A 24,551-nucleotide genomic window follows, 5' to 3' on the forward strand; every position below is an offset into this window, starting at 1 on the left:
GACAGGGTTCCAGTCGGATTCCAAAAACATGAGAAATAATGTCAAAATAGGAGGTCCAGTATAACTGGATTTTGGGGCAAAGAAAAAACATGTGGCTTAAATTGCAGGGAGAGGAGTTGCATCGGTCACATAGGTCAGGACACTTAATATATTCTATCAACATGAGAAGTTAATTGTTTTTTCATAAAAAGTGTGCCTGTTCCGTCACACAGACATTCCTAAACTACCCTTATATAACAAAATTCTGTTTGAACCATGACCATTGACTGGATTAAAGTGTTATTTTCTGTTTGCATTTCAGACAACATGGATGTATTACCAAAAAAAAGTGATTTCAGTCACACTGTGGACTGTCAGATTGTCTTATACAGTCTGTACTGTAATAACTCATTAACTACTCTGTCTTTTTTGGAGATTTCTGATTTGAGCTTCTCTCAGCCCAAATGGGGAGAAGTATGAGTTCCTCCTTTCCCTAAGAACCTACCCAAGGACACTCACTTAGTGCACACAAAGCCAGGAGATGGGGGTTTAGATGTCCTAAGTCTCAGCCCTGTAGAGTCAGAGAGATTCACACCAGACCTGAGTGCTGCACATCCTACCTGTTTTTCTGTATTTTTCAAATGGGACTTTGGGCCCAGATCACAGTGTTGGATTGAGTTGCCATGTGGGCTGTTTTATAAATTTGAGATAAAAAAAAATCCAATAACATGACTAAGTGGTTCAGCCCTGAGCATGGATGAAGCATAGACAGAAGAGGAGCTTTGTGGAGCAAGAACTGCAGAAGGAGATTCTTTTACTGCTGGCATTCTGTGACCTCTCCAAGCAGTGTGAGACAAGTGAATACATATGAGAAATTACAAGGTTGGAAATTTTAGTTCCAAAAAAAGTAAGACCTGAAAATGATCCATTAGTGATCTCTGGAGGGAATAATAAACGTCATGTTAGTGAATCACTCAATAGTTTTCTTTTCAAAGGGCAGTCACTCGCTGCTGGTATAAGTGACTAAAATAGAAATCTTTCTAAAAGAGCCAGATGCTCTTATGGGACATTTTCAGCACTACATTGAATCAATCAGTATGCCAGCAGGGCGCTTGAGGATTAACATTCTTTTTCTAAGGCAGATGAACTTTACAACATGATGAATACAGGGACCATGGCAGGGTGCTGTAAGTGACTTATAACTTACCAGATTTCCAATAACTCTTACTCTTAACTTGAAGACTAGATAATGGTGTTTTAGATGAGCATTGTTTCAAATAATCTGACTGCTCCCTTATGGCTCTGTTTGATGTACCCAGTTGAACTCAATGTGCCAGTTAGGCTTGTTTCTGCCACGGAAAGACACAAACAGCTGCACAAATAGGAGCATAAGCATGGAATAACAGCAGATAACCGCTGACTGTGCTGGTTAGCAACTGTTCCAGTTTACTCCAAAAGATCACTTTGCATTAAGAAAGCTTTTTGAAAAAAGGGCAAAGTACACATCACACTTGAGAGACATATGGAAATTTCACTATGGATGAATCATCTTTGTATGAAATACCAGTTAGAAACAACTGTAATATTAACTTTTCTTTTTATTAAAGAATCTATCTATCTATCTATCTATCTATCTATCTATCTATCTATCTATCTATCTATCTATCTATACTGTAAATGTAATGAATTATTATTATAATAAGCATCAATTGGTGAAGTCTAAATGGAGCTGGCTGTAGAAATCTAAAATCCAATGCAGCAACTACTTAATTGATCCAACAATAAATTGTGTTGCCCAAGAATTAACACTACAATAAACCTACAATAAACCTCAGTGATTAGAAACAAATAAAGTAAATTCAAAGGTTCTTTGAATTCATCAACCTGTAGTTTAAATCTTCACTAAACATGCCACCAAAATGCCTCCGGTAATGCGACACATTTGAATGTTTTTGCCAGCTGTAAATTCCTCTGTTTTTTGCATTCCTTTGTGCATTCTGAAATTCGTTTTCCTGCAAGTGTGGTAAACTAAACTACATGAGTCTGGTGCTTGTAGTAACCCAGGTAATATTTCAGTATGAAAAAATAGCAGATAAGTAGTCCATAAATCAAGTTATAACACAAATAAGCATTATGTTAATTCAACCCCAAAGATCAAAACCAGGAACAGACAATACCTCAGCTCCACATTCTAATCCTCGTTTGCTTGGAGACTCCAGTAGATTCATGATTCCATTTTGTCAAATCTGATTATGCTTTAGAACATTTTTCTGCAAAGATGGTCCCAGAGGGCTGTAGTAGCTGCAGGTTTTTGTTTCAATTTCAAGCCCATTTTTTGACAGGAGTTTGTAGCAGAGCAACGGGCATTAAGCAAACTCCTGTCAATCATGAAGAATCCACTGCATCCTCTGAACAGTGACATCTCCAGACTGAGGAGCAGCTTCAGTGACAGACTTTTGTCACTGTCCTGCTCCACTGACAGACTGAGGAGATCGTTCCTACCCCACACTATGCGACTCTTCAATTCCACCCGGTGTAGTAAACGCTAACATTATTCAAAGTTATTGTCTGCTTTTACATGCTTTTTTATTACTATTTAATTTAATATTGTTTTTTGTATCAGTATACTGCTGCTGGATTAAAGTATCTATCTATCTATCATATGGTACCTTTCCTATCTATCTATCTATCTATCTATCTATCTATCTATCTATCTATCTATCTATCTATCTATCTATCTATCTATCTATCATATGGTACCTTTCCTATCTATCTATCTATCTATCTATCTATCTATCTATCTATCTATCTATCTATCTATCTATCAATTTCTTAAAGAGAAGACCTTTACTACTTTTGAAGCCCTTACACTCACTAAATAAATAATTAATAATCCTCACAGGTGGTGCAGTGGTAGTGTTGCTGCTTTGCAGTAAGGAGAATGTGGAAGATTGAAGGTTCACTTCCCGGTTCCTCCCTGTGTGGATAGTACTTTGAGTACTGAGAAAAAGTGCTATATAAATGTAATGAATTATTATTAATTATGGACACCTGTATACCTGTTTATAAATGCTGTTATCTAATCAGCCAATCATGTGGCAGCAGGGCAATGCAGAAAATTGTGTCGATACAGGTTAGGAGCTTCAGCTAATGTTCTTAGCTGGTGAGTTTGACTGTGGCATAATTTTTGGTATCAGATGGGCTGGCCTGAGAATTGCGGTAACTGCTGACCTCTGGGGATGTTCACACACAAACATTTCTAGAGTATACTCAAAATGTTGTGAAAAACAAAAAACATCCATTGAGCAGCAGTTGTGCCTATGAAAATGCCATGGAAATGCAAGACTGGTAGTGGATGACAGAAAGGCTACAGTAACTCAGATTACCACTGTTCACCATGATTAGCAGAGAAAGAATCTCAGAATGCACAATATGTTGATCTATAAGGCAAATGGGCTGCAACAGCCGAAGACCACGTCAACTCCTGCCAGGCAAGAAAACCATGTTCCACTCATGTCACACCAGAACAAAAACTGAGGCTTTAGTCAGTATAGGCTCACCAAAACTGGCCAGTGTAAGACTGATGAAATGTAGCATATTCTTATGAATCTCGATTTCAGCTGAGACACATACAGTAGGTGGTAGTGTCAGAACAGCCTGAGTCCATGCTCTCAACCTGCTCTATGTCAACAGTCCAGGCTAGTGGTGGTTGTGTAATGGTGTAGATAATGTTTTCTTGGCACACTTTGGGCCCATTATTACCAATCATCACTTGAATGGCATTGTCTATTTGAGTATTGTTGTTGGCCATGTACATCCTGTTTATGGCCACAATTTACCTATCTTCTAATGACTACATCCAGCATGATAATGCAGCATGTCACAAAGCAAAAGTGGTCTCAAACTGATCTCATTAACGTAATAATGAGCTCAGTGTACTTCAGTGATCTTCCCAGTCCTCGATCTGAATCCAGTAGAACACCTTTGGGATGTTGTAGAAAAAGAGATTTGCTGCATGAATGTGCAGCCTACAAACCTACATATATTGTGTAATGAAATCATATCAACATGGACCAGAACCTCAGAGGAAGTTTTCAAACATCTTGTGGAATCCATGCAATGAAGATTGAGGCTGTTTTGAGAGCAAATGAAAGCCCTTCCCTGTATCGGTATAATGTTTCCAAGAATTGTTCAGTGAGTGTATTGCTCAAGCAAGATTTTTATGGCTAATTTTAGTTGTCTTGCTTATTCAGATTCTCCACACATAATTACTTATTTTAGTCTTAAACATCTGCTTTCACTGTTTTAAGTGCTCCTTATTTGCAGTAAGATGCTAATGACAAAGGATGCAGCAGTTTATCCTTATTACTTGTTTCCATTTCCTGCTGTGTGTGTATTCATCATAAACTATCTGGTTTAAGATAATGTTTGGAAGAAAACTGAAGAGAGGTACAAGTGAAGGACTGAGAATTACTCATCTACTTCCAGCTACAAATCATTTGGATGATAGCCTTGAAAGTGAAAATATAAGAATGGCCTGACATGGCAGAATGAAAACACTAACAAGCCATAGATTTAAATCAGATCTGTTATTGGCAAGGATTGGTTTCATCGGGACTGAGGTCTACCCTGGTGCTAGAGAGGAGGCAGTACAGTATGGCGTGCCAATCCTCTCACACACATACACACAAAGTCAATTCAGAATTAGATGGACCTGTAACTTAGGGTTAATTGGCGATTCCAAATTGACCCCAATGTGAGAGTGAGTGTGGTGGTGTGCATAAGTGGGACCCACAATTCACTGTGGTTTTGTCCAGAGCTTTTTTCTGCCTTACTTCCAGTGCTGCTGGTACAGGCTTCAGCCCAATTTGGCCCTGTATTACAATAAGCAAATATGAGAATCTTAGATTTATTTATTATTGTTTATCTTCTAGACATAAGTTGTTAGTTTATATGACATGGGGGCTTCGCCCCCTGCTCACTTCGCTTACCAACCCCTGTGTTTGGTTAATCAGATATACAATTTTTTTTTTTTTTCTTTGAAATTGTTTCAATTTTATTATTTGCACTTTTACTTTAAAGCTTCATTAAAAACAATATTTTGGAGAGACATTGTGACAATGCAAGTATAACTTCCCGTGAGTGAATATTGTTTGTTTCTCTAATAAATAATCTGACTTTTTCTAATGTTTGTCCCTGTGATTTATTGATTGTCATAACAAAAGCTATTCTCACGGTAAACTGTAAACATTTTAATACGAATGGCATATCACAATCTCCTTTGGTGTGTAATGTTATTCACGGAATATATACATTACCTTTCTTTTTGCCTGTTAAAATTTGCATTGCTTCTCCGTGATCCTCAATATACACCTGACCGAATTGTGTATTCTTTGAAATTCAACTTGTTGTTGCTTTAACTGTTGCGGGACCACAGATTTTCATAGCGTATGGTCTATTATTGTGTAAATCCACGTTTTGTGCATAAGAATGATGCAAATGCAAAAAGACTCTACTCTTTGCCTTTTATTTCTGACCTCGATTTGTCCTGCTCTTTTTTCAAGTACACCTGGTTCTGATGGTTAATCACCTTTTGTTTTGCGGTAATGCGATCTTTTCTTTTTTTTTGATACTGTAGCGACTGACGTACTAAAGTGTCACAAAAGTTTTACTTGAACAATCGCTGACTTCGTAACCCCAAACACAACTTTCTAGCACCCTCTCCAATCCCTCATCCCCCACGTCTTGCTGCCCCCGCCACCTCATCAATCAATACCCTGCTATCAGTCTTCCGTGCTGTACTCCGCCCTCCGTTAATTGGACCCAACAGTCACTTGAAACCAAATAAGGCCGCAACCTAGCTGGGACGCTACAATACTTTAGAATTTTACTGGTTTCATAATCTATCTGCCTTTTTTTCTCTCCAACGCCTTTGGGTGTCTATTCTCCGTATTGTCCTTATACGCTTTATATGTGTTGAGAGCACAGGATGTGTGTGCTACGTGCTTTTTACTGCCTGTTTTTTAATGCATGTGCTCCTGTATGATATCTGTTGTAAGTAGGGCGTGTCTTGCAAGAATCTCATGTTCCACGTCCCCGTGAGACGGCCTTGGGACAACCTCTTGGCACCAAGCCTCATGTTTACGGTCCTTTTGTCTCGCGGGTCTTTTAAATGTCTTCCGAGAGAAGATCACGTATCGTAGCCTAGCTTTTGCATTCCAGGATTTCTTTTTATAATTGAGAGATTTAGTTGATTAACTGATTATACTGAGGAAAACTGTTCACATTCACAGGCTTAGTTAAATAGGATCTTTAATGTATTCAATATACAGAAAATTACATAAGGTAGATGTTGTACCAAACCACAGCCAACAGCACCAGTTTGAGTAATTTTTGGCCCAAATATAAATGCATCTTCCCAATATTAAATCATTTTAAACTAGTAACTGTGATGTAAGACAAGTGCATTTCAAACATTACAGTACCAAATGATGTTACATTTACATTAAACCTGGCCTCAAAACTGGAGGAGTAATTTTTCCCTTTCACTACAGATCTCACATTGTTAAATGATCTAGAAGGTGAAAAAAAACCCAGGCTGCTGTTTTATTCTGTTTTGTCCTTTGCAGCGGTTTCCTCTTCCAAGGCCAGCCTTCTCTCCCGTTCTTTAATCAGCTGGACTCCACAGTATGTTATAAAGAGGACAGAGAGAGTGGAGATGGGAAAACCTGACAAAAGAAAAAGTGGGAAAATTAAATACAGAGTAATAGGATTTCTCTTCTGTACAATGTAAATGTATTGACTTGATCTACATCAAAGTTAATACAGTATAACATCCTATACATGGTAAACAGGGACTTCAGAATGTTATAACATGCATATAATGGTAAAATGGGCCCTTTAGGGGCTGTATTACCTGTATAAATGCCAACATAGGTGGTGATGATGCAATGACACCCTCCAATGGTGGCAAAAGGGAGTTATGTGGTTACATATACAAAAATGAGGTGCTATGGGCTTTGTACTCCTTGGCAGAGTGTGGTTGAAACAGTAGGTTATGGGTACCCCATGCCAGTTCTCTGCCAAATTTTCTAAAGTGTGACCAACACTGAGAGGGAGAATAAGGAGTAGTTGAAGAGAGTAAAATGAATGCCTCAACAGAGATCCTAAATGAGGACTGAGGCTGGCCCCTCTTTTGCATATACACATCTATATCATGTCTTCAGTTTCCACTGCCCTTAGTCTTCGTTTCTGAACAAGGCAGTGATTGTCCGCCTGGAGTACAAGCAGGTACGCTCCACTATTTAAGGTGAGTACAAATTAGACTACATCCACACTACTACATTTTCATTTAAAAATATAGACGTTAGTCTCTGTTTTTGCCTTTCGTCCTTCCTACCCCAGCGTTTTTATTCCCCGAAAATGGAGACTTTTAAAAATGCTCTTCAGAAGCCTAAGCTTTTGAAAATGCCTGTTCAGCATTGTAATGTGGATTGGTGAAAGTGTAGACTTTTAAAAATGCAAATTCATAATTGCCCTCTGATTTGTTTGCACATTTTACGTAGCCCTTCTCTGATTGGATCCTGCTCATTACAATGTCTCCTTCCTTGATTAGGTCACCCTTCATGGAAGAAAACCATATTTGATCATAGCGGACATAGAGGAGCTGCTTTCCATTGTATCTGTTATGTAGCTTACCTCTAAGCTTCTAAATTGCGTTTTGCACAATTTAAATTATGCTTACATGCGCAAAAGTTAAATAATTTACCAGTCACTACAGTTTTTAGATTATAATAAATCCTATAGACTGTGGCGTTAGCATCTCTTCATGGAGTTTTCCGCCAGTGCCTCATGTAGGCAAACGTCTACATCATAAGCCTTTTCAGTTCTATTAGCGTATGAAAAACATTTTTGTGTAGTTTAAACAAATCACCAGGATCTCTGGAAAAAAAATCTTTTTTGAACCCTTAGCCTTGTAAGTTTGTTTGACCAGACTAAAATATAGAAATCACGATCAACCCCAGACTCTCTTCAGGAAAAAATCTAAAAATTAGAGAGTTAATGATTAGAGAAATAACAGCAGACAAACAAGATCGACAGCAATGTGGATTAAAAGCTTTTACAAAGATGGGAACCTTGGAGAGGCAAAGATAAGAGACCAGGAATAAACATCCATCCACCTATTCATCTACTAACCTGCCTATTGAGTTAAGTGTCACAAGGAGAAATAATGATTAGAAATCAAAAACACCAATTAATTGCTCATAAGGCAGGAAAACCAATGTAGAAAAACAGTGAGGGAAAACAGGTGTAACAATCCAAAACATGTTATCGTGGAAGTTACTAGCTGTGTAAGCCCGAGCTGTAAAAAGCCCAGGGTCATAGAAACTATTGAAATTGTCAGAAATAAAACTGAAATGTAGAGATGTCAGGTAATTGAAAGGAACTACTCTGGGCGTCTCTCTCCTAGGAGGATTCATTTTGCCTACGTGCTTGCATTGCTTGTGTATTAGCGGCGGGAGGAAAAGTAAAAGAGATACTGTTTTGCCGATGTTATCGGCCAAGCGACTTTGTCTTTCTTCTGAGGTTTTGTGCTGGTCTCGCTTCTGTTTTTAGTGGCTAAGCAAGTTTTGTGTTTCCTCGGAGGTGGAACCCTTACCCCGACTCCAACTCTCACTTCCGGACCAGACAGACACACACATTTCCATGTGTAGACGTTTATACATCAGATAGTTTGTGGGTTTTTGGTGAAGGATTTGGACAAATTTTACATCTCTTCTGTGTTTTTTGTACTTTGTTTAATGTTTTGAAGGCATTTATTTAACTCTAAAAAATGTTTTTGCGAAGTTAAAAGTTATTTAGCAGTGACATACTGTCTTGTCATTTTTCATTGTTACCATCACTCATTGACATGACTATTTCAGTCTGAATTCCTTAGGAGTACATGATAGGTGACATCAACAAAGTGACCATAAGAATCAACGCATGTATTTTCAAATTATCTGAGATCGTGATTCTTTCAGTGATTGCAAGCACACTTTCCTTTTCTTTTTTTGATATGATGGCTTTGAGCACTGCTCTTGTTTTGAGCCTTGATGTTTGACTAACATTTGGGACTCTAACAATTGATTGTTTCATTTGCCGTTATGATCCTGGCACATTTCCTGAACATGTCTCATCTCCTGGTTATTTCTTATATAGTTTTCACTGCGTCTCCTTGAGTCAGTACAAAAGAAGAGTGGTGAATGGTAAATCAAAAACACAAAAAAAAGCTTAAAAGAAAAAAAATGAAAACATCGAACAAGATAAACAGAAAAAACAACAGATATTAAAGACATTTCTTAGGCTGTAAGGCACAATGCTAGAGCACTCCCAGTCTTCTTTTATGTCTCCACACGTTTTGTCCCAAGGCTGCAGCACAAAATGTGACATGGCAAATGGGGCTAGAGTTATAGAGCACTTGAAAACAGAAAGGGAAGTTAAAAGTAAACCTTGTAATTATCAAAAATATTTAAATAAGGTAAACTATAAAATTGCACTGGTATTTACTCTTGACAATGTATTTTAAATATTACAATGAAAATCACCAAAAATTATGGTTTTGTCAGGTTATAAATTTAAGGGTTGCCTATTTGCTTTTATTAATAAATTGGATTTCACCAATTTGTTATTTTTTAGCTAATTTTCAGTTTGGCCAAAATTTACAGAGTGACTGCTTTTCTCCATTATGTTAGTCGTACACAAAGCCTTTAGCGTAATGAAGATCCCTAGGAACCACACTTTCTATGTGAGCAGGCCGTCTACAAATCACTCATGATTGATATGTTTGATTAGCAGGGATTGTAAGCCTATGGAACTCAGGGTGTATTTCAGATGTGGAAGACAGATCAGATGTTTTTGTTGTTTTGTGATGGTTCACACCCACAGCATTCAAGAGATTATGTTGGTTTGTGGCTACTCTTTTCACTTTTCTTTAGTCTGTTAATCACAAAAATGATCTTACCTTTGATGATCAGCCTTTTTGCCACAAGCTTTGCAAAGTCCAGACTGTTGAGGGCCAAAACGTTATAAAGAACAATAGCCCAGAAGTTAGCTGCATTGAACACACCCCTAATCCTGCGGGACATTGCTTCAGACATGTTGTTCTGTGGAAGAAGAAACAAAAGACAAAAAAGTAGCTAAATGTTTGTAGTGTACAGTAAAAATAATTAAAGATAATTAAGTCATTGTGAGTTATGCTTTAAATAGTTAGGGAGACACATCCATTCAGGTGCCCCTCAACCACGGATGCTTGTCTGTGCTGACTTGGCAGCATCACATAGTTCTTGCACTTTTTCCAGTCACACATTCATGCTGAGGTCCTCCTGTTCCGTCTTAACTCCAAGGTTAGCTAATAGATTCAGATATGGAAACCATTCAGGTGACATGGCACAGTACCCTATTGGAATAATCTGTTTGGGAAATAATAGACTGTAGCTATAAAGGAAAGCACATGGTCACAAACAGTGCTGAGATATGCTGTAGCATTGCAATGAAGCTTATTTCACTCCTCACACCATTACACTATAAACACCAGACACAAGGCAGGATGGAGGCATGGATTCATGGTGTGTATGACTTAATCTGGTCCTGCAATCTTTGTGTTGCAGCAGATATTGAGATTTTTTTTCTGACTAGGCTACATTTTTGCAATCTTTAGTCATTCAGTTTTGGCAATCCCATAGCCTCAGCTTAGGTGATGAGAGCGGAAACCTGCATGGTTAATTGTCTGTTCCTGTAGCCATTATTCTTCAATGGCTGATATATAGTTTATGGAGAGATACTCAGCTACACAGCACTGTTGTAAAGATTTTCTATTTTAGTACTTGTGGTCTTTTTATTGTCTTGAATAAGTCTGTACATTCTCCCACCGAACTCTCTTTGTAACAATGTGTTCCTCAATGAAATTTTTTTTGTTTGTTTGTCTCACTGTTGCTTCTAAACTGTAGACACTGGAGGCAGCTGATTCTGACATGCCAGCATGAAGTGACTTAGATTATGTGCTTTGTCAATTCTAATGGTTGGTGAAACACCAACTAAACCTCTTGACCATGTCTGCATGTTAGATATAACTTGAAATGCAGCCACATGACTGGCTGTTTGGTAAAGTGAAGCGGCCAAGGAGTGTATGTTTATTTATTTCCATATTTACACAGAGATATATGTTGCATTTTTATAATCTTATTTACAAAAGTATTCAGCCTGTATTTGGAATGTATACTGTGGTGGGCTGGCGCCCTGCCCGGGGTTTGTTTCCTGCCTTGCGCCCTGTGTTGGCTGGGATTGGCTCCAGCAGACCCCTGTGACCCTGTAGTTAGAATATAGCGGGTTGGATAATGGATGGAAAGTATATTACTTAATGCAGACAGTATTCAACAATATAAAAGCTGTAGAATATAAATTGAGGAATGTTATGCTAGGACTGTGTAAGACCACATCTGGGGTATTGTGTACAATTCTGGCCACCGCACTACAAAAAAGGCATAGCAACACTTGAAGTTGTACAAATCAGAGTAACCAGGTGCATCCCAGGACTTAAGGACATGTCGCACTCTGTGTCACTAGACCTGTTTAGTCTCGAGCAGAGGAGACTGTGTGGGGAATAACCCAGGTCTTCAAAATACTCAAAAGGCGTTGATAAAGGAGAGTCAACTGAATCACATACTCAGGTGGAAATTACGGAGAAGTGCAATTGAGACAGAGTCCAGGAAGCACTTCTTTATACATGGTGTTGTTCTAATCTGGAGCAAACTACCAAGACATGTAGTTGAAGCAGAAGCCTTGACAACCTTTAAGAAGTATGCGAGTGAAACACTGGAAAAGCAAAGTTATTAGCTAAAAAAACAAGCTTGATGGACTTGAATGGTCTTCTTTGTCAGATTTCTTATGTATTACTTTCTTCAGTTCTTATATTCTAGTCACCATTTAAACAGACAAGAATGATAATGACCATATCCTAACCCAGATCAACGTGGTAATCTTCTAAATGATAATAATTAATTAGTATATGGTACTGTAAAGATCTCAACATATTAAAACTTTTTTAAGAATAAATTAGTAGAACGGACCACAAACTGCACAACTGTGCCCCCCTCTCTCAGTACTGATCTCACCTCGATTGTTGCAAAAGGCTGTAACTGGAAGAATTTGGCCACCCAGAGCTCAAAGTTCAAGCCAAAGCAGTTGAAGAAAGACCAAATGTAAACAATTTCACATGGCCCAAGCCATAAGGTGGTGATGGCGAAAGTGGACACGGTAGCCATAAGTTCCTTGAAAATGTTGTCGTGGTTTTGACCAATATGGTCATACACATACCTGGTGAGAAAGCATCAGGAGGAAACATTTCAGGGATGATAGAGGAATACCTTGAATAAGTAAAAATCCCCTCAATAAACACTTAATATCAGACAGAAGACAATAACAAACAGTAGTTCAAAAAAGTCATAAAAAATTAATTTGCAACTGATTCCATAAAGTGTCATCCCTGATTTGTCCTTATTGCATAGAACAATATCCCAGAGCTTCCCAAACTCCAACGAACACAAAAACAACGTTTGTCGCAACTCATACATTTGGAGTTTAGATGCTCATGCATTTTATAAAGATTGTTACTTGCAAAATACGACAGTCAGGATGATTAGGTCATAGACAGATACTAGAAATGTAGGTTAAGATGGTTTCCTTGGCATTTCCTTTCTGTAAAGCATTCATCCAGTGCACATCACCTTTGTATCTAGTACCTGTAATTGACATACTTGCTCATTGGACAGAATTAATGTCCAATTCATCACTTGTCATTGTAGTATCTATAACTAACTGTAATGCTTATCAAATATTGGACAATTGAAGTGAATACCAGTAAACATCCCTTCTGTGTCTATCATTGGAGTGTTTAACTTCAGGCCTCATTAAAGCAAAATCAGTGAGCAAAGTTAAATCACTTTCTGCATTATAGCCATCTATTCTTGTAATTTTCTTAAAATGGATAGATAGATCTACCTATCAATCTATCTATCTGTCTGTCTATCTACATACCAACCAGCTCCCATCCTTGTTGCCCCTATAAGCTTGCTACTCATTATGTGAAATGAAAATTGCCTCTTCATCATACTAATATCAGCAGACAGGGGCAGTTTGGGGATGATAACCCCCATAAGTGTGAATGAAACCTCTGGAAGCAAGTTACCCAAAGGCACCAAAGAGAGATCGGGGAGGCTGGTAGGGCATCATTTGTACCCTTCTTCCAATCCACTAGGTGGCATCAAAGAACCGATAGAGGAAGCTACCTAGGACTGGTTGCCACTCTTGTAGCTAGGATTTTGGAGAGGCCTTGAACACTAACCAAATAAGTGTAAATGAAATACTTCAGTGACAATTGCTCTTTGCTTTATGCTAAATTTGCTCGGACTGCAGAGTAGACGTGCCTTTGAAATACCATTAGGTTAAAGAAGGTTTTTCCAACATGTCTCCCAGCTTTACAGAAATTGTTTGAAGGGAAGCTTGAACTCACAAAATAACTTTTCCTATGATCAGAAATCTGATAAGTTCACCTGGATGAATGACCATTTCAATAGGGAGTCACTGTGAGCTAACAGAGAGTACTCTTTTTTTTCTGATGGTTGCACAGAAATGTCTTGGTTTTGAAATTATTCATTTTCTACGAATAAACTGAGAAAGGGAGCAATGGCTTTGGTTGTGGAATTTCCACCTTAAAGAATGTTAAACATCCCAAAAAACTTGCTTCTTGTTTTGCGATTTCAGGTGCAATTTTGCCAAACTGCAAGTGAAATGAAACGATTCTTTCACTAATCACTAATGACAACTGATAATGGTCAAGTGCGTATTTAGGGACACACAATCCAGTGCAATCATTCCTTTATTTTATGAACCTCGTTAATTTAGGTTTTGGGGGAGTGATGTCTATCCTTGCACTACTGGCACAAGAAACTAACTTACACACACTGAATTATACTGGGAAAAGTTAGTGGCATTGATCAAGTTTACCTGCAAGCCTTTAGGATGTGTAAGCATAAAAAGTATACAAACTATACAGACAACAACTGGGCGTAGGATTTGAACCCAGAATGTTGGATCAGTGAGACTTTTTCCTTGTACTAACCACAAGTTGCTGACCACAACATATAAGGTCGATACCAAATAATATATGACCCGACACTTGCGCAATAGACATATGAGCGGCGACAAAACGATTAAAACGGCAAAATAACGCTGATAAAATCGTGCAGACAAAATCGCGCCAACAAAATCGCGAAAGTTTCATTAAAAATGAATTACTAGTTTAAAGCATATATAATAATGTTTCTTTTTAGAAGTCAATATTATGAGACGCGGCATGCCATCAGCACGGCATGCAGATAGTCCTTAAGATCACGCCCTGCATATGTAGGAAGAATTGCAGCAAGACGTCTTGATAGTTGAGCGTATTTAGACTTGCTGGCTGCCAGACTGCTGGTAATTCCGCTTTGTATACGACGCGTTATGCCAACCCTCGACTGAGTTATTTGTTCGCGGCATGCCATCAGCAGTTATAACAGTTATAACCTAGCACATAATGTGTACATAATGCGCACTTACGCGTCCCACTCTCTTGGCCTCTCTCGCGATTTTGTCGGCGAGTATTTGTCGAAAACCAGTTAGCGGCTTTATCGGCGCTCATTTGTAAGTCGCGGTTTTGTCTGTGCTCATATGTCTATCGCGATTTTGTCAGTGAACCAAATAAAATAATGTTCAGATATTTGAAAAGCAGAAGTAAATCTGAATAACCCAGAAACCTAATGTATACTAAAGAACAGTCTGTAAATCTGTTGGTACATGAGCTAAAGTCCTAGGAAACGTTGCTTTTCAGCATAACTGATTTCTTAAATGGAAAACAAATTCACATAAGTACGAAAGATGAATAGTGCATTTGTTTTCTCTTAATCATATACTACTTCTAGCTACATTGGACAGAAGGCAGCACCCAACCATGGGAAACGTGTTAATAGCATTTAAGGCAAACCAAATATTTTAAGTATTTAATCAACAGTGAGTAAAAACTTTGTAACATAGGCAATATACTGTGACCCCGTATAAAATCCCGACAGTTACTAAAGATATGTTCCTTTGTTTAAAACATGTATTAAATGCTGTGATGAAATATATAATCATACATAGTAAATGTGTTATAACGTTTAATAAGTATAATACAAAGTACACTCAGACACTTGAAGCTGATGAAAAAAGCTTGTCATAAAACCTAAGTGTGCAAGTAATCGGTTCATCATATAGCATCTGTGTAGTCATGCCACAGGCTCCCCTGAAGACCAAGCCTATCTGTTGCACAAAGCATTCACCCTATTGTGGTATACTCACTTGCATAGCCAGTCATTAATTCCCCTGTCAAAGTGGCTGTAAAATAAAAGGAAACATGCTGGTTAGCACAAAGCAGTCTGTGCTGTATACACAATCTTCACACACCTAGATTTTGGGATTTTCTGTTCCTGCCACCATCATGCTTCACCAATCATGACACTATTCTTGGTTTCATCAGACCAGAAAATCTGTATTTTTCATAGTCTGAATGTCCTTTAGGTACCTTTTTGAAATACTCAAAAACATGTTGACCTTTGTTGAGGAGTGGTCTGGCCACTCTGTCATAAAGGTCAGATCGGTGGAGTGTTGCAGTGATGGTTGTCCGTTTGGAGGTTTGTGTCATCTCCACACAGGTTATCTGGTACTCAGCCTTTCTCCAACGATTGCACAGTTTGGCTGAGTGGGCAGCTCCAGGAAGAGTCGTGGATGTTCCAGAAATGTAAAGTCAGCTGTGATCTTAGTAAACCTTCAATGCTGCAGTCATTTTTTTCTAGACTTCCCCAAATCTGTCCCTCAACACCATCTTGTCTCTAAGGTCTGTAATTTCTTTGATCTCACGACTTGCCTTTGGCTCTGATGCACATTGTCAACTGCGGAACCTTCTATAGACAGTAGTCTTTCCTTCTTTCCTAATCATATCTAATCAATCAAAGTGACCATAGGTGGAATCCAAACAAGGTGCAGAAACATCTCAACTATAATCAGTGGAATAGGATGCACCTGAGTTAAATTTCAAGTGTTATATCAAAGGGCCTGAATACTTGTGTCAATAAGAGATATTATTATTTTAAATAAATTTACAAGAATGACTAAAATCCTGTTTTCACTTTCCTATTATGGAGTATTTAATGTTGAATGATGTGGGGCTGAGGGAACGGTTGCGCAGTGGTAGCACTGCTGCCTCGCAGTAAGGAGACCTGGGTTTGCTTCCTGGGTTTCCTCCCGGCATGGAGTGTGTGTGTGTATGTGCCCTGTGGCGGGTATCTATCTATCTATCTATCTGTCTATCTATCTATCTATCTATGTGTTATATAGTGCCTTTCACATCTATCTTTCTATCTGTTATATAGTGCCTTTTATATCTATCTATCTATCTGTTATATAGTGCCTTTCACATCTATCTATCTATCTATCTATCTATCTATTATATAGTGCCTTTCACATCTATCTATCTATCTATCTATCTATCTATCTATCTATCTATCTATCTGTCTATCTATCTGTTATATAGTGCCTTTCACATCTATTTTTCTATCTGTTATATAGTGCCTTTCACATCTACTTTTCTATCTGTTATATAGTGCTTTTCATATCTATCTATCTATCTATCTATCTATCTATCTATCTATTATATAGTGCCTTTCACATCTATCTATCTATCTGTTATATAGTGCCTTTCACATCTATTTTTCTATCTATTATATAGTGCCTTTCACATCTATCTATTATATAGTGCCTTTCTTATCTATCTATCTATCTATCTATCTATCTATCTATCTATCTATCTATCTATCTATCTATCTATCTATCGATCTATCTATCTTACAGAGAGTATAGTCAACATGTCCTATCTTTCTTTCTTTCTTTCTTTCTCCCTGCATTTGATGTATTTAGCGTGAACATGTGAAACAATGTCATAGATAAATTAAGTACATAAAATGGTCCTTGCAGGTGGAGGAGGCTTTTTAAATTATTTCTGTCTCTCTTTCACTCCATTAAGCAGCAAAGGCAGGGAGGCCTCATGGTTAAGGCACTGAACTAGAAGCCATAAAGCTGCCACTTCACTTACTATTTGTGTTTTTTGTACAGGGCTTGCAGGTCCTGTTGAAGAGATACACATTCCCTTACTGGTGTAGAGTATTGCAGAACATCTCCATTACATTTTAAGTGCTTTGAGGCAAATGATCATAATGAGACAAGAAGCCAAATTCACAGAAAGGGAAACACTCACGTTTCAGCAAATACATAGAGCATGGTGATACATTTAGGAGGCTGTGGAGGGTCGAGGTGATCAAGTCGGGAAATAGTGTTGATGACTCCAAACATCACAGCTGCTTTAGTCCAGTCATACACCAAGTTGAAGTAGGCCAGGCCAGCTGGGGACAAAAGGAAAGGCCCTTTATGTGTATTGTGGCAGTAGAGCCATTATGAAATAAAGGATCTCTCCTTGGATGGGTCCAGTTTATTGTGTCAGTATATGAATATTTGATACAAGTTATTGGAATTAATTAATAAAAAATAAGTATAATGCCAAAATAAAAACAAAATACTCAAATTCCTCCCAAATCATTATTAACTACGATTATAAAAGACATAACATGACTGATTTTGTAAATATTGTCCTATTAGATTAAAAATGTCTCTAGTGTTACCAGTTATGGTTAGAAATAAAACAAAATGTAGCTGAAATGCAGCATGGCGATGTGACAGTCAGCTCTAATGCCTTACAGCTCCAGAAACCAGGGTGTGAATCGAAGCTGGGTGACTGTCTGTGTGAAGTTTGTATGTTCTCCCAATGTCTTGTTGAGTTTGAGAACTCCACATTTCTCCCACATCCCCAAAGACATGCCATTAGATTAACTGGTGACACTAAATGGGCTCAGTGTGAGTATAAATGTGCAGCTTGCGATGGAGTGCTATACTCTGCCTTTGGTTAATTTCTGGCTTGTTCCTTATGCTCTCGGGATAAAATTCCCTTTGCAACTCTGAAAAAAGGAGGTTTGAAAAATGGATGATGAATCAATGTGTGAATGAATGGAATTTGCCTGATATGAGTGAAAATGATATGTGATTCTGTCCACTTTTAGTTCCTGTATTGCACTCAGTACAGTTACTAGATACAAGCACAGTAAATTGTTAGGATACACGTCATGCAGTCAACAGGGTGGCCTCCCAGCAGAGCAGACACTCACCTAGAGACCAGTCTGATAGATTTTTAGCAAGTTTCATGTCTGATGGTATTGTGAGAATATAGAGAAAGTGAAAAAGCACATCCACCAGCACAATCACAACCAAATGCACGACTGCCATCACCCTGATATTCCACATTTCTCTCTCTTTACGTGTCAGGTTATTGTTATGCACCTGTAAGGGTTAGAAAAACACGATTAGAACATACATGACTAATGCATTTTACTTGCGCCAGCACTCACTAATGAACAGAGGCTGGCTATCGTGAGGAAACGCAATATTAATTTAATTCACAGGAGATACTCATGTAACATCCAGGAAATGAATTGATGACCATTTCAGTGATTCAACTGATCTAGCATCTTCTTGAGCATATAGTTAAGGATATTAAAATAAACGAGGGAGCTAATTTATTATTCTTATTTTATTTAGTCATGTTTAAATGCTGTCTGGTTATTAGGGAAACCTCTGTAACCTTCATTTTGGAAAAACAACAATAGACTGACATGTTTCTTAAGAAAGCTATTTTGTTTTCAACAATTTTGAACTCAGATTAGAACTTTACAAATATCGGTACCTTGGAACTGAAGGAAACGCAGTTTTACTTGCTTTATTGAATAGAATAGCAAGTTTCATTTGTGCAACCACAATTACAAAGGTTTCTCTAATAATCAATTAGCATTTAAACATGATGACATAAGGATGAGTTAAGAGAATATACATTAGGAACACTGGAGTAATGACTGGTGAAAATGGGGCTGTTAAGTCATGTGTGATTAATGATTAATTGTCATCTGCAAATCTAACGATATTATAGCTCTGTCAGTTTTGGTCCATTTATTTAGGACAGTTATAATCTGGATCAGACAGTCATTGCAAAGTGTCAGTTTTACTAACAGATTCACCAAATCTTCAAGAAAACACTTACCTGAGCATGAAATCGGTCAAACGTCATGATGGGCCCAAAAAAGAAAAACGGGAGGTAGAAATTGTATTTGAGCAGGTCCAGGAACGTATAGTTACCATCTTTCTTTTCAGAATTCTCCAAAGCAAAGCTCATGCATCTTATGATCGTGAATCCACTTCCCCCATAAAACAGTATGTCCTGAAGCTCAAAATTTCCGATGACAAAGCCAGACTAGATAGAATGAAAGTGGGAATAACATTAGACCCCACTCAGCCAGCCTATTTGCTCTCTGAACATTGACGTATTTTACATGCCACAAATACAATATTTTGACATCATAATTGTAATGTCACCATAATTATAAAGTCTTATCAAAAACTGACTTTCCATTATTCTGACATAGTGTACCCATTATTTTAAATGTAATGTATTGCAGATTTTTACACAAAGATGTACATAAACACAACCAAATGCACATTATTGAATTTACAGAATATCGCACTTCACTGGATGCCAGTACTTAACCACCACCCTTTCCAGTGTCTTGAGTCCTTCAGGCTGGGGATATGCCATTGGAGGAATGTACCATTTCTGTCTGTGATGCATCTTTAGGTTTGTGATTTCCTAGATTGTCATTATAATTAGTCAGGCATCATAATCCCAAACATCCACAACTCATATCTCACAGCTCAACAAAATTTCAGAACTTGACAGGAAGTGACTCGAGATTTTCTTTGTCACTAGAGACATCTATTGAAACACTAAATGCAGAATTAACACATGAAATTGCTCCCAGACAGGAAATAAACACCTCTCTTCTCTTCCTATATCAAAGGCATGAATTCTGCTAGTTCTGCTAGAACTTCTAAGGCTCTGAATTTAGTTTTGCACAAATTGCTGGCACTTTGCTATTAGTGTGTTCCAGAAAACAAGAGCGATAGATCTTGTACGTTGATCTCTCTTCATTCTTACATTGTGCACCTTGTCTGCTAACATTTACTGAATGAGATTAAGCAGCACTTAAGGGTAAGTGACTGTATGGATGGATACCTTATCTTAGTTTTCATGTACCTTTGATTTACAGGCAGTGTAGTATACTTCCACCTACATACTCCTGTATTAAATACTAAGGAACAATATATTTAATTTACATTTAATTCATCTCACGTTCAAAGAGGTCATGCACCTCTTTCAAGTAAGACTGGATTGTTCTTTCTAGTAAAGGGATGAGCAGACACTCAAAGTGGAGAAGTTTGACTCCTTTGGGGTCTCCATTGTTAATAATTGCACAGATGATCATAATATTAACTAATTAATCAGTAAGGTGGCATCTGTTTTATGAATGTTTTACTGGACCATAGTGATGAAGTAGGAATAATGTCTATGAACAAAGTTGTCAGTTTACCAGTCAGTCTACATTTCTTTTATCACCTATGGTCATAAGCTCTGACTAGTGTTTCAAAAGAATAGGATTTTGTTGTTCAAGGTTTCTGGGCTCACCCTCTGTGACAGGATGATGAGCCTGGCAATATACATGGACCTTGGAGTAGGACTGCTGTTTTTTCAGATCTAGAGAAGCCAGTTGAGGTAGTTATTGCTTGTATGTCTTCTGGGTTCCTGTCACTGGATGTGTACAAAGCACAACCCACTGATAGAAGACTGAAGGATGGACATACAGTACACTGGAAGGATGGTATCTCTCAACTGTCTTTCCCCTAGAAGATCTGGAGAAAGCTGCTGGGAATAAGGATGCCTAGTCAACCCATGTCATCATTTTGTTACCATGACCCTAACCAAAAACAATGGAAAGCAAATGATGATGATGATGATTGCCCCTCCCACAGTCTATTGATAATAGCATAATATCAACCCCAAAAAAACACAGCGAAAACATCATACATTTAATGCAATATTTATATATATATATATATATATGTGTTTATATATGTTTATAAGAAATTAATTTTAAACAAAAGTAGTAACAAGCATAATGAATGCCACAATGATAAAATAATTGTTAAAGTTCCTGACTTTAATACATTTTTGAAATTATAGAATAGAAAGTTTTATATTGCTGAAAATAAGCAGATACAAGCAAAACAAAAAAAAGTATTTAGTCTTCTTTTATTACCTGCCAAGAACTGAAGGGTTCCATCTTGAAAGTGGCCAAACTACAGAGGCCAGCTGCAAAGCAAAGCCATTTCTGTTTTGCCAGGGCAACGCTGTAGAGAAGCCCACAGTGGGACAGGATAAGCATTAAATAGTTGAATCCCATGGTGGCAAACACAGCCAATATCCCGTAGACCATATAAACAATGGATCTGTGCTGTGAACAAGAGGAGGCAATGTTGGTAAGCGTACACTGGAGATAATAGGGACATAAAGCGCTCAAACCCTCACCCTCCACAGTTTAACATGAAACTCATGTTTGTTAGTAATCAGTATTAGTCTGAACTGTACTGGGGACAGGATATTTTTAAACTACTTCAAGGAGGTCGTATGGGATGAAAACTGCACCCCGCCTAACACTTAGGCAGATTCTACATGAATATAGGAAACAGAATATTACATAATTGTCAAAAAATATTTAAAAAAAATTTTGAGTTAATGATCTTTTGATGGCTTTTCCATCATTTTGTTTTAGTTTAAATATTTCTTGTGTCTCCAACACTATTATCCTCAAAACTGTATTCTTTTTACACCCATGATTCTACGGCCACACACAATGCCAACTCCATTGTGAAGTTTGTCGATGACACAGAAGTGATAGACTGGTTCATCATTGTTAAGGATGAGACCTATCTGGAAGAAGTGAAGAATCTGTCATTGTAGTAGCAGACAAATAACTTTCAACTTAATATCAGCAAAACTAAGGAGCTGATTGTGGATTTCATTATGAAGCAGCAGCAGTCCTTCACACCAGTCCATATCAATTAGGCTACAGTGGAAAGGGTGAGCAGCTTTAGGTATCTTGGAGTACAATCTCTGTGGACCTGACATGGAGTCAAGCTCAGGTCAAAAAGGCGAGTCAATGTCTGTACCATCTAGAGCAACTAGGAAAGTGTAGAGTCTCCCCAGAAATCCTAAAAACGTTTTACATGGGCACTGTAGAAAACATTTTGACACTGAACATCACATCCTGGATATGATGCAGCTGAGGACCAGTCTTCTGGCTTTTATATTGGGCTGTGAGGAGTCAGGACATAACTGATACATTGACCTTTGTTTATTTTCATTCAGCTGTCCTTACATTTTGGATTGTGCCTTCAGTTTTCAGTGCTGCAAGTTCTCATTTCTAATTCTTTGGTTTAGATAGATAGATAGATAGATAGATAGATACTTTATGAATCCCAAGGGGAAATTCACATAATCCAGCAGCAGTATACTGATACAAAGAAACAATATTAAATTAAATAGTAATAAAAATGAAAAGAATTAAAATAAAATTAATGTTTGCATTTACTCCCCCGGATGGAATTGAAGAGTCGCATAGTGTGGGGGAGGAACGATCTCCTCAGTCTGTCAGTGGAGCAGGACGGTGACAAAAGTCTGTCACTGAAGCTGCTCCTCTACCTGGAGATGACACTGTTCAGTGGATGCAGTGGATTCTTCATGATTGACAGGAGTTTGCTCAGTGCCCGTCGCTCTGCCACAGATGTTAAACTGTCCAACTTTACTCCTACAATAGAGCCTGCCTTCTTAACAAGTTTGTCCAGGCGTGAGGCGTCTTTCATCTTTATGCTGCCACCCCAGCACACCACCGCGTAGAAGAGGGCACTCGCCACAACCGTCTGGTAGATTAACTTTGGGTGGCGCAGTGGTTCACTTCCCGGTTCCTCCCTGCGTGGAGTTTGCATGTTCTCCCTGTGTCTGTGTGGGTTTCCTCCGGGTGTTCCGGTTTCCCCCCAAAGTCCAAAGACATGCGGGTTAGGTGGATTGGTGATTCGAAATTGTCCGTAGTGTGTGCCGGGTGTGCTGGGTGTGTGTGTGCCCTGTGGTGGGTTGGCGCCCTGCCCAGGGTTTGTTCCCTGCCTTGCGCCCTGTGTTGGCTGGGATTGGCTCCAGCAGACCCCCGTAAACCCTGTAGTTAGGATATAGTGGGTTGGATAATGGATGGATGGATTATTAACTTTTGCTCTTGTGATTGGATTTTGATTTTTGGGTAGGATTTGTTAATTTTTCTACTTGCCTTTTTTAAGCAAACCTTTTTTGGCTTTGTTCATTCTTGTTGTCTTTTAGAACAAATCTGTAATTATAAAGGAAATGTATTTTTGATATTACAAAATAAGGAATTTCAAAGATACCCCTCTTTCTTTCTGAGTTTTTGAATTTAATAGCTTTGCCCATTTTCTCTTACACCTGTGCAGTCCATGAAGCCTGCTTCTTGATATGGGACCAGGGTGATTACGGTAAGTGAGGCCTACAATTTTTTATTCAGACCAATGTGGAGTATTAGTCTGATTCTCATTGGCCTACCAAATATTTACTATTCAGAATCTGGAATCTTTTTTTGATTTTCTGTGGTGGCGATCTTCACCACCTCATCTAAACACAGTGCAGTGCAGTGCATCCTACATTGATAGACTGAAGGCCAGAGGTCCACATGACCGTCATTGTTCATTTCTTCTAAGTGGAGCTTGAAAACCATGAGGACTGACTGAGATGTTTTACGTTAGGTAGAATGCCTAGTGGAGGCTGGGTGGTCTTGTGGCCTGGAACCCCTGCAGATTTTGTTTTTTTTTTTCTCCAGCTGCCTGGAATGTTTCTTTTGTTGTTTCTGTCCTGCCTGTCCATTTGGACCTTTCGTTTAATTCTATGTTAATTAGTATTGCCTAACTTTATTTTTATATTTTTTCTTTTGTCTTTCTTCATCCTGTAAAGCACTTTGAGCTACATCTTTTGTATGAAAATGTGCTATATAAATAAATGTTGTTGTTGTTGGAAAGACACCCAGAGCTATGGGATGTGTAGATAAATTCATATGGGTGCAAGGAAAATGTGCTAACGCCAGCCAGAGTGATCGTGGTCCCTTGAGTTGTGCCCCAGAACACACAAATGGCATTAAACATACAGATACAAACACAAAACATTTTCTGTGTATTTTTCATGATCAGCAGTTAAATCTAAATCAGTGTATCCAATTAGCAGAAGAGCAACTTGACACCCACCTCTGGCAACGTCATTGAGCAAATCTTTGCAAAAATGACATGCCCAGAGAGAGCAAAAACGATGTAGTTCCGGAACTTAGTAAACCACATGGTCCATTCAAAGTCAGCCACATCCTGAAAGAAAGAGAGAGAGAGAGTCATGAAAGCATTCAGATCAAAGAAAGGCACACTCGTGA

The 24,551-nt window shown here is 38.3% G+C and overlaps 1 protein-coding gene across 1 annotated transcript in view; it reads right to left on the reverse strand.

Moving 5' to 3' along the window:
* Nucleotides 1–6,274: 6,274 nt before the first annotated feature.
* Nucleotides 6,275–24,551, reverse strand: part of hhatlb (hedgehog acyltransferase like, b) — a 40,367-nt gene continuing 22,090 nt past the window's right edge. Inside the window, exons 4-12 of the mRNA XM_039753699.1 lie at nt 24,376–24,489; nt 21,339–21,533; nt 19,229–19,438; nt 18,303–18,474; nt 17,342–17,486; nt 15,391–15,426; nt 12,132–12,333; nt 9,983–10,124; nt 6,275–6,707 (exon numbers count right to left, since the gene is read on the reverse strand). Of these exons, the coding sequence (XP_039609633.1) occupies nt 6,586–6,707; nt 9,983–10,124; nt 12,132–12,333; nt 15,391–15,426; nt 17,342–17,486; nt 18,303–18,474; nt 19,229–19,438; nt 21,339–21,533; nt 24,376–24,489 (1,338 nt within the window). The 3' untranslated portion in view covers nt 6,275–6,585. The remainder of the gene's footprint in view (nt 6,708–9,982; nt 10,125–12,131; nt 12,334–15,390; nt 15,427–17,341; nt 17,487–18,302; nt 18,475–19,228; nt 19,439–21,338; nt 21,534–24,375; nt 24,490–24,551) is intronic.

Source organism: Polypterus senegalus, chromosome 5, assembly GCF_016835505.1.
Source record: "Polypterus senegalus isolate Bchr_013 chromosome 5, ASM1683550v1, whole genome shotgun sequence".
NCBI classification, from domain to species: domain Eukaryota; kingdom Metazoa; phylum Chordata; class Cladistia; order Polypteriformes; family Polypteridae; genus Polypterus; species Polypterus senegalus.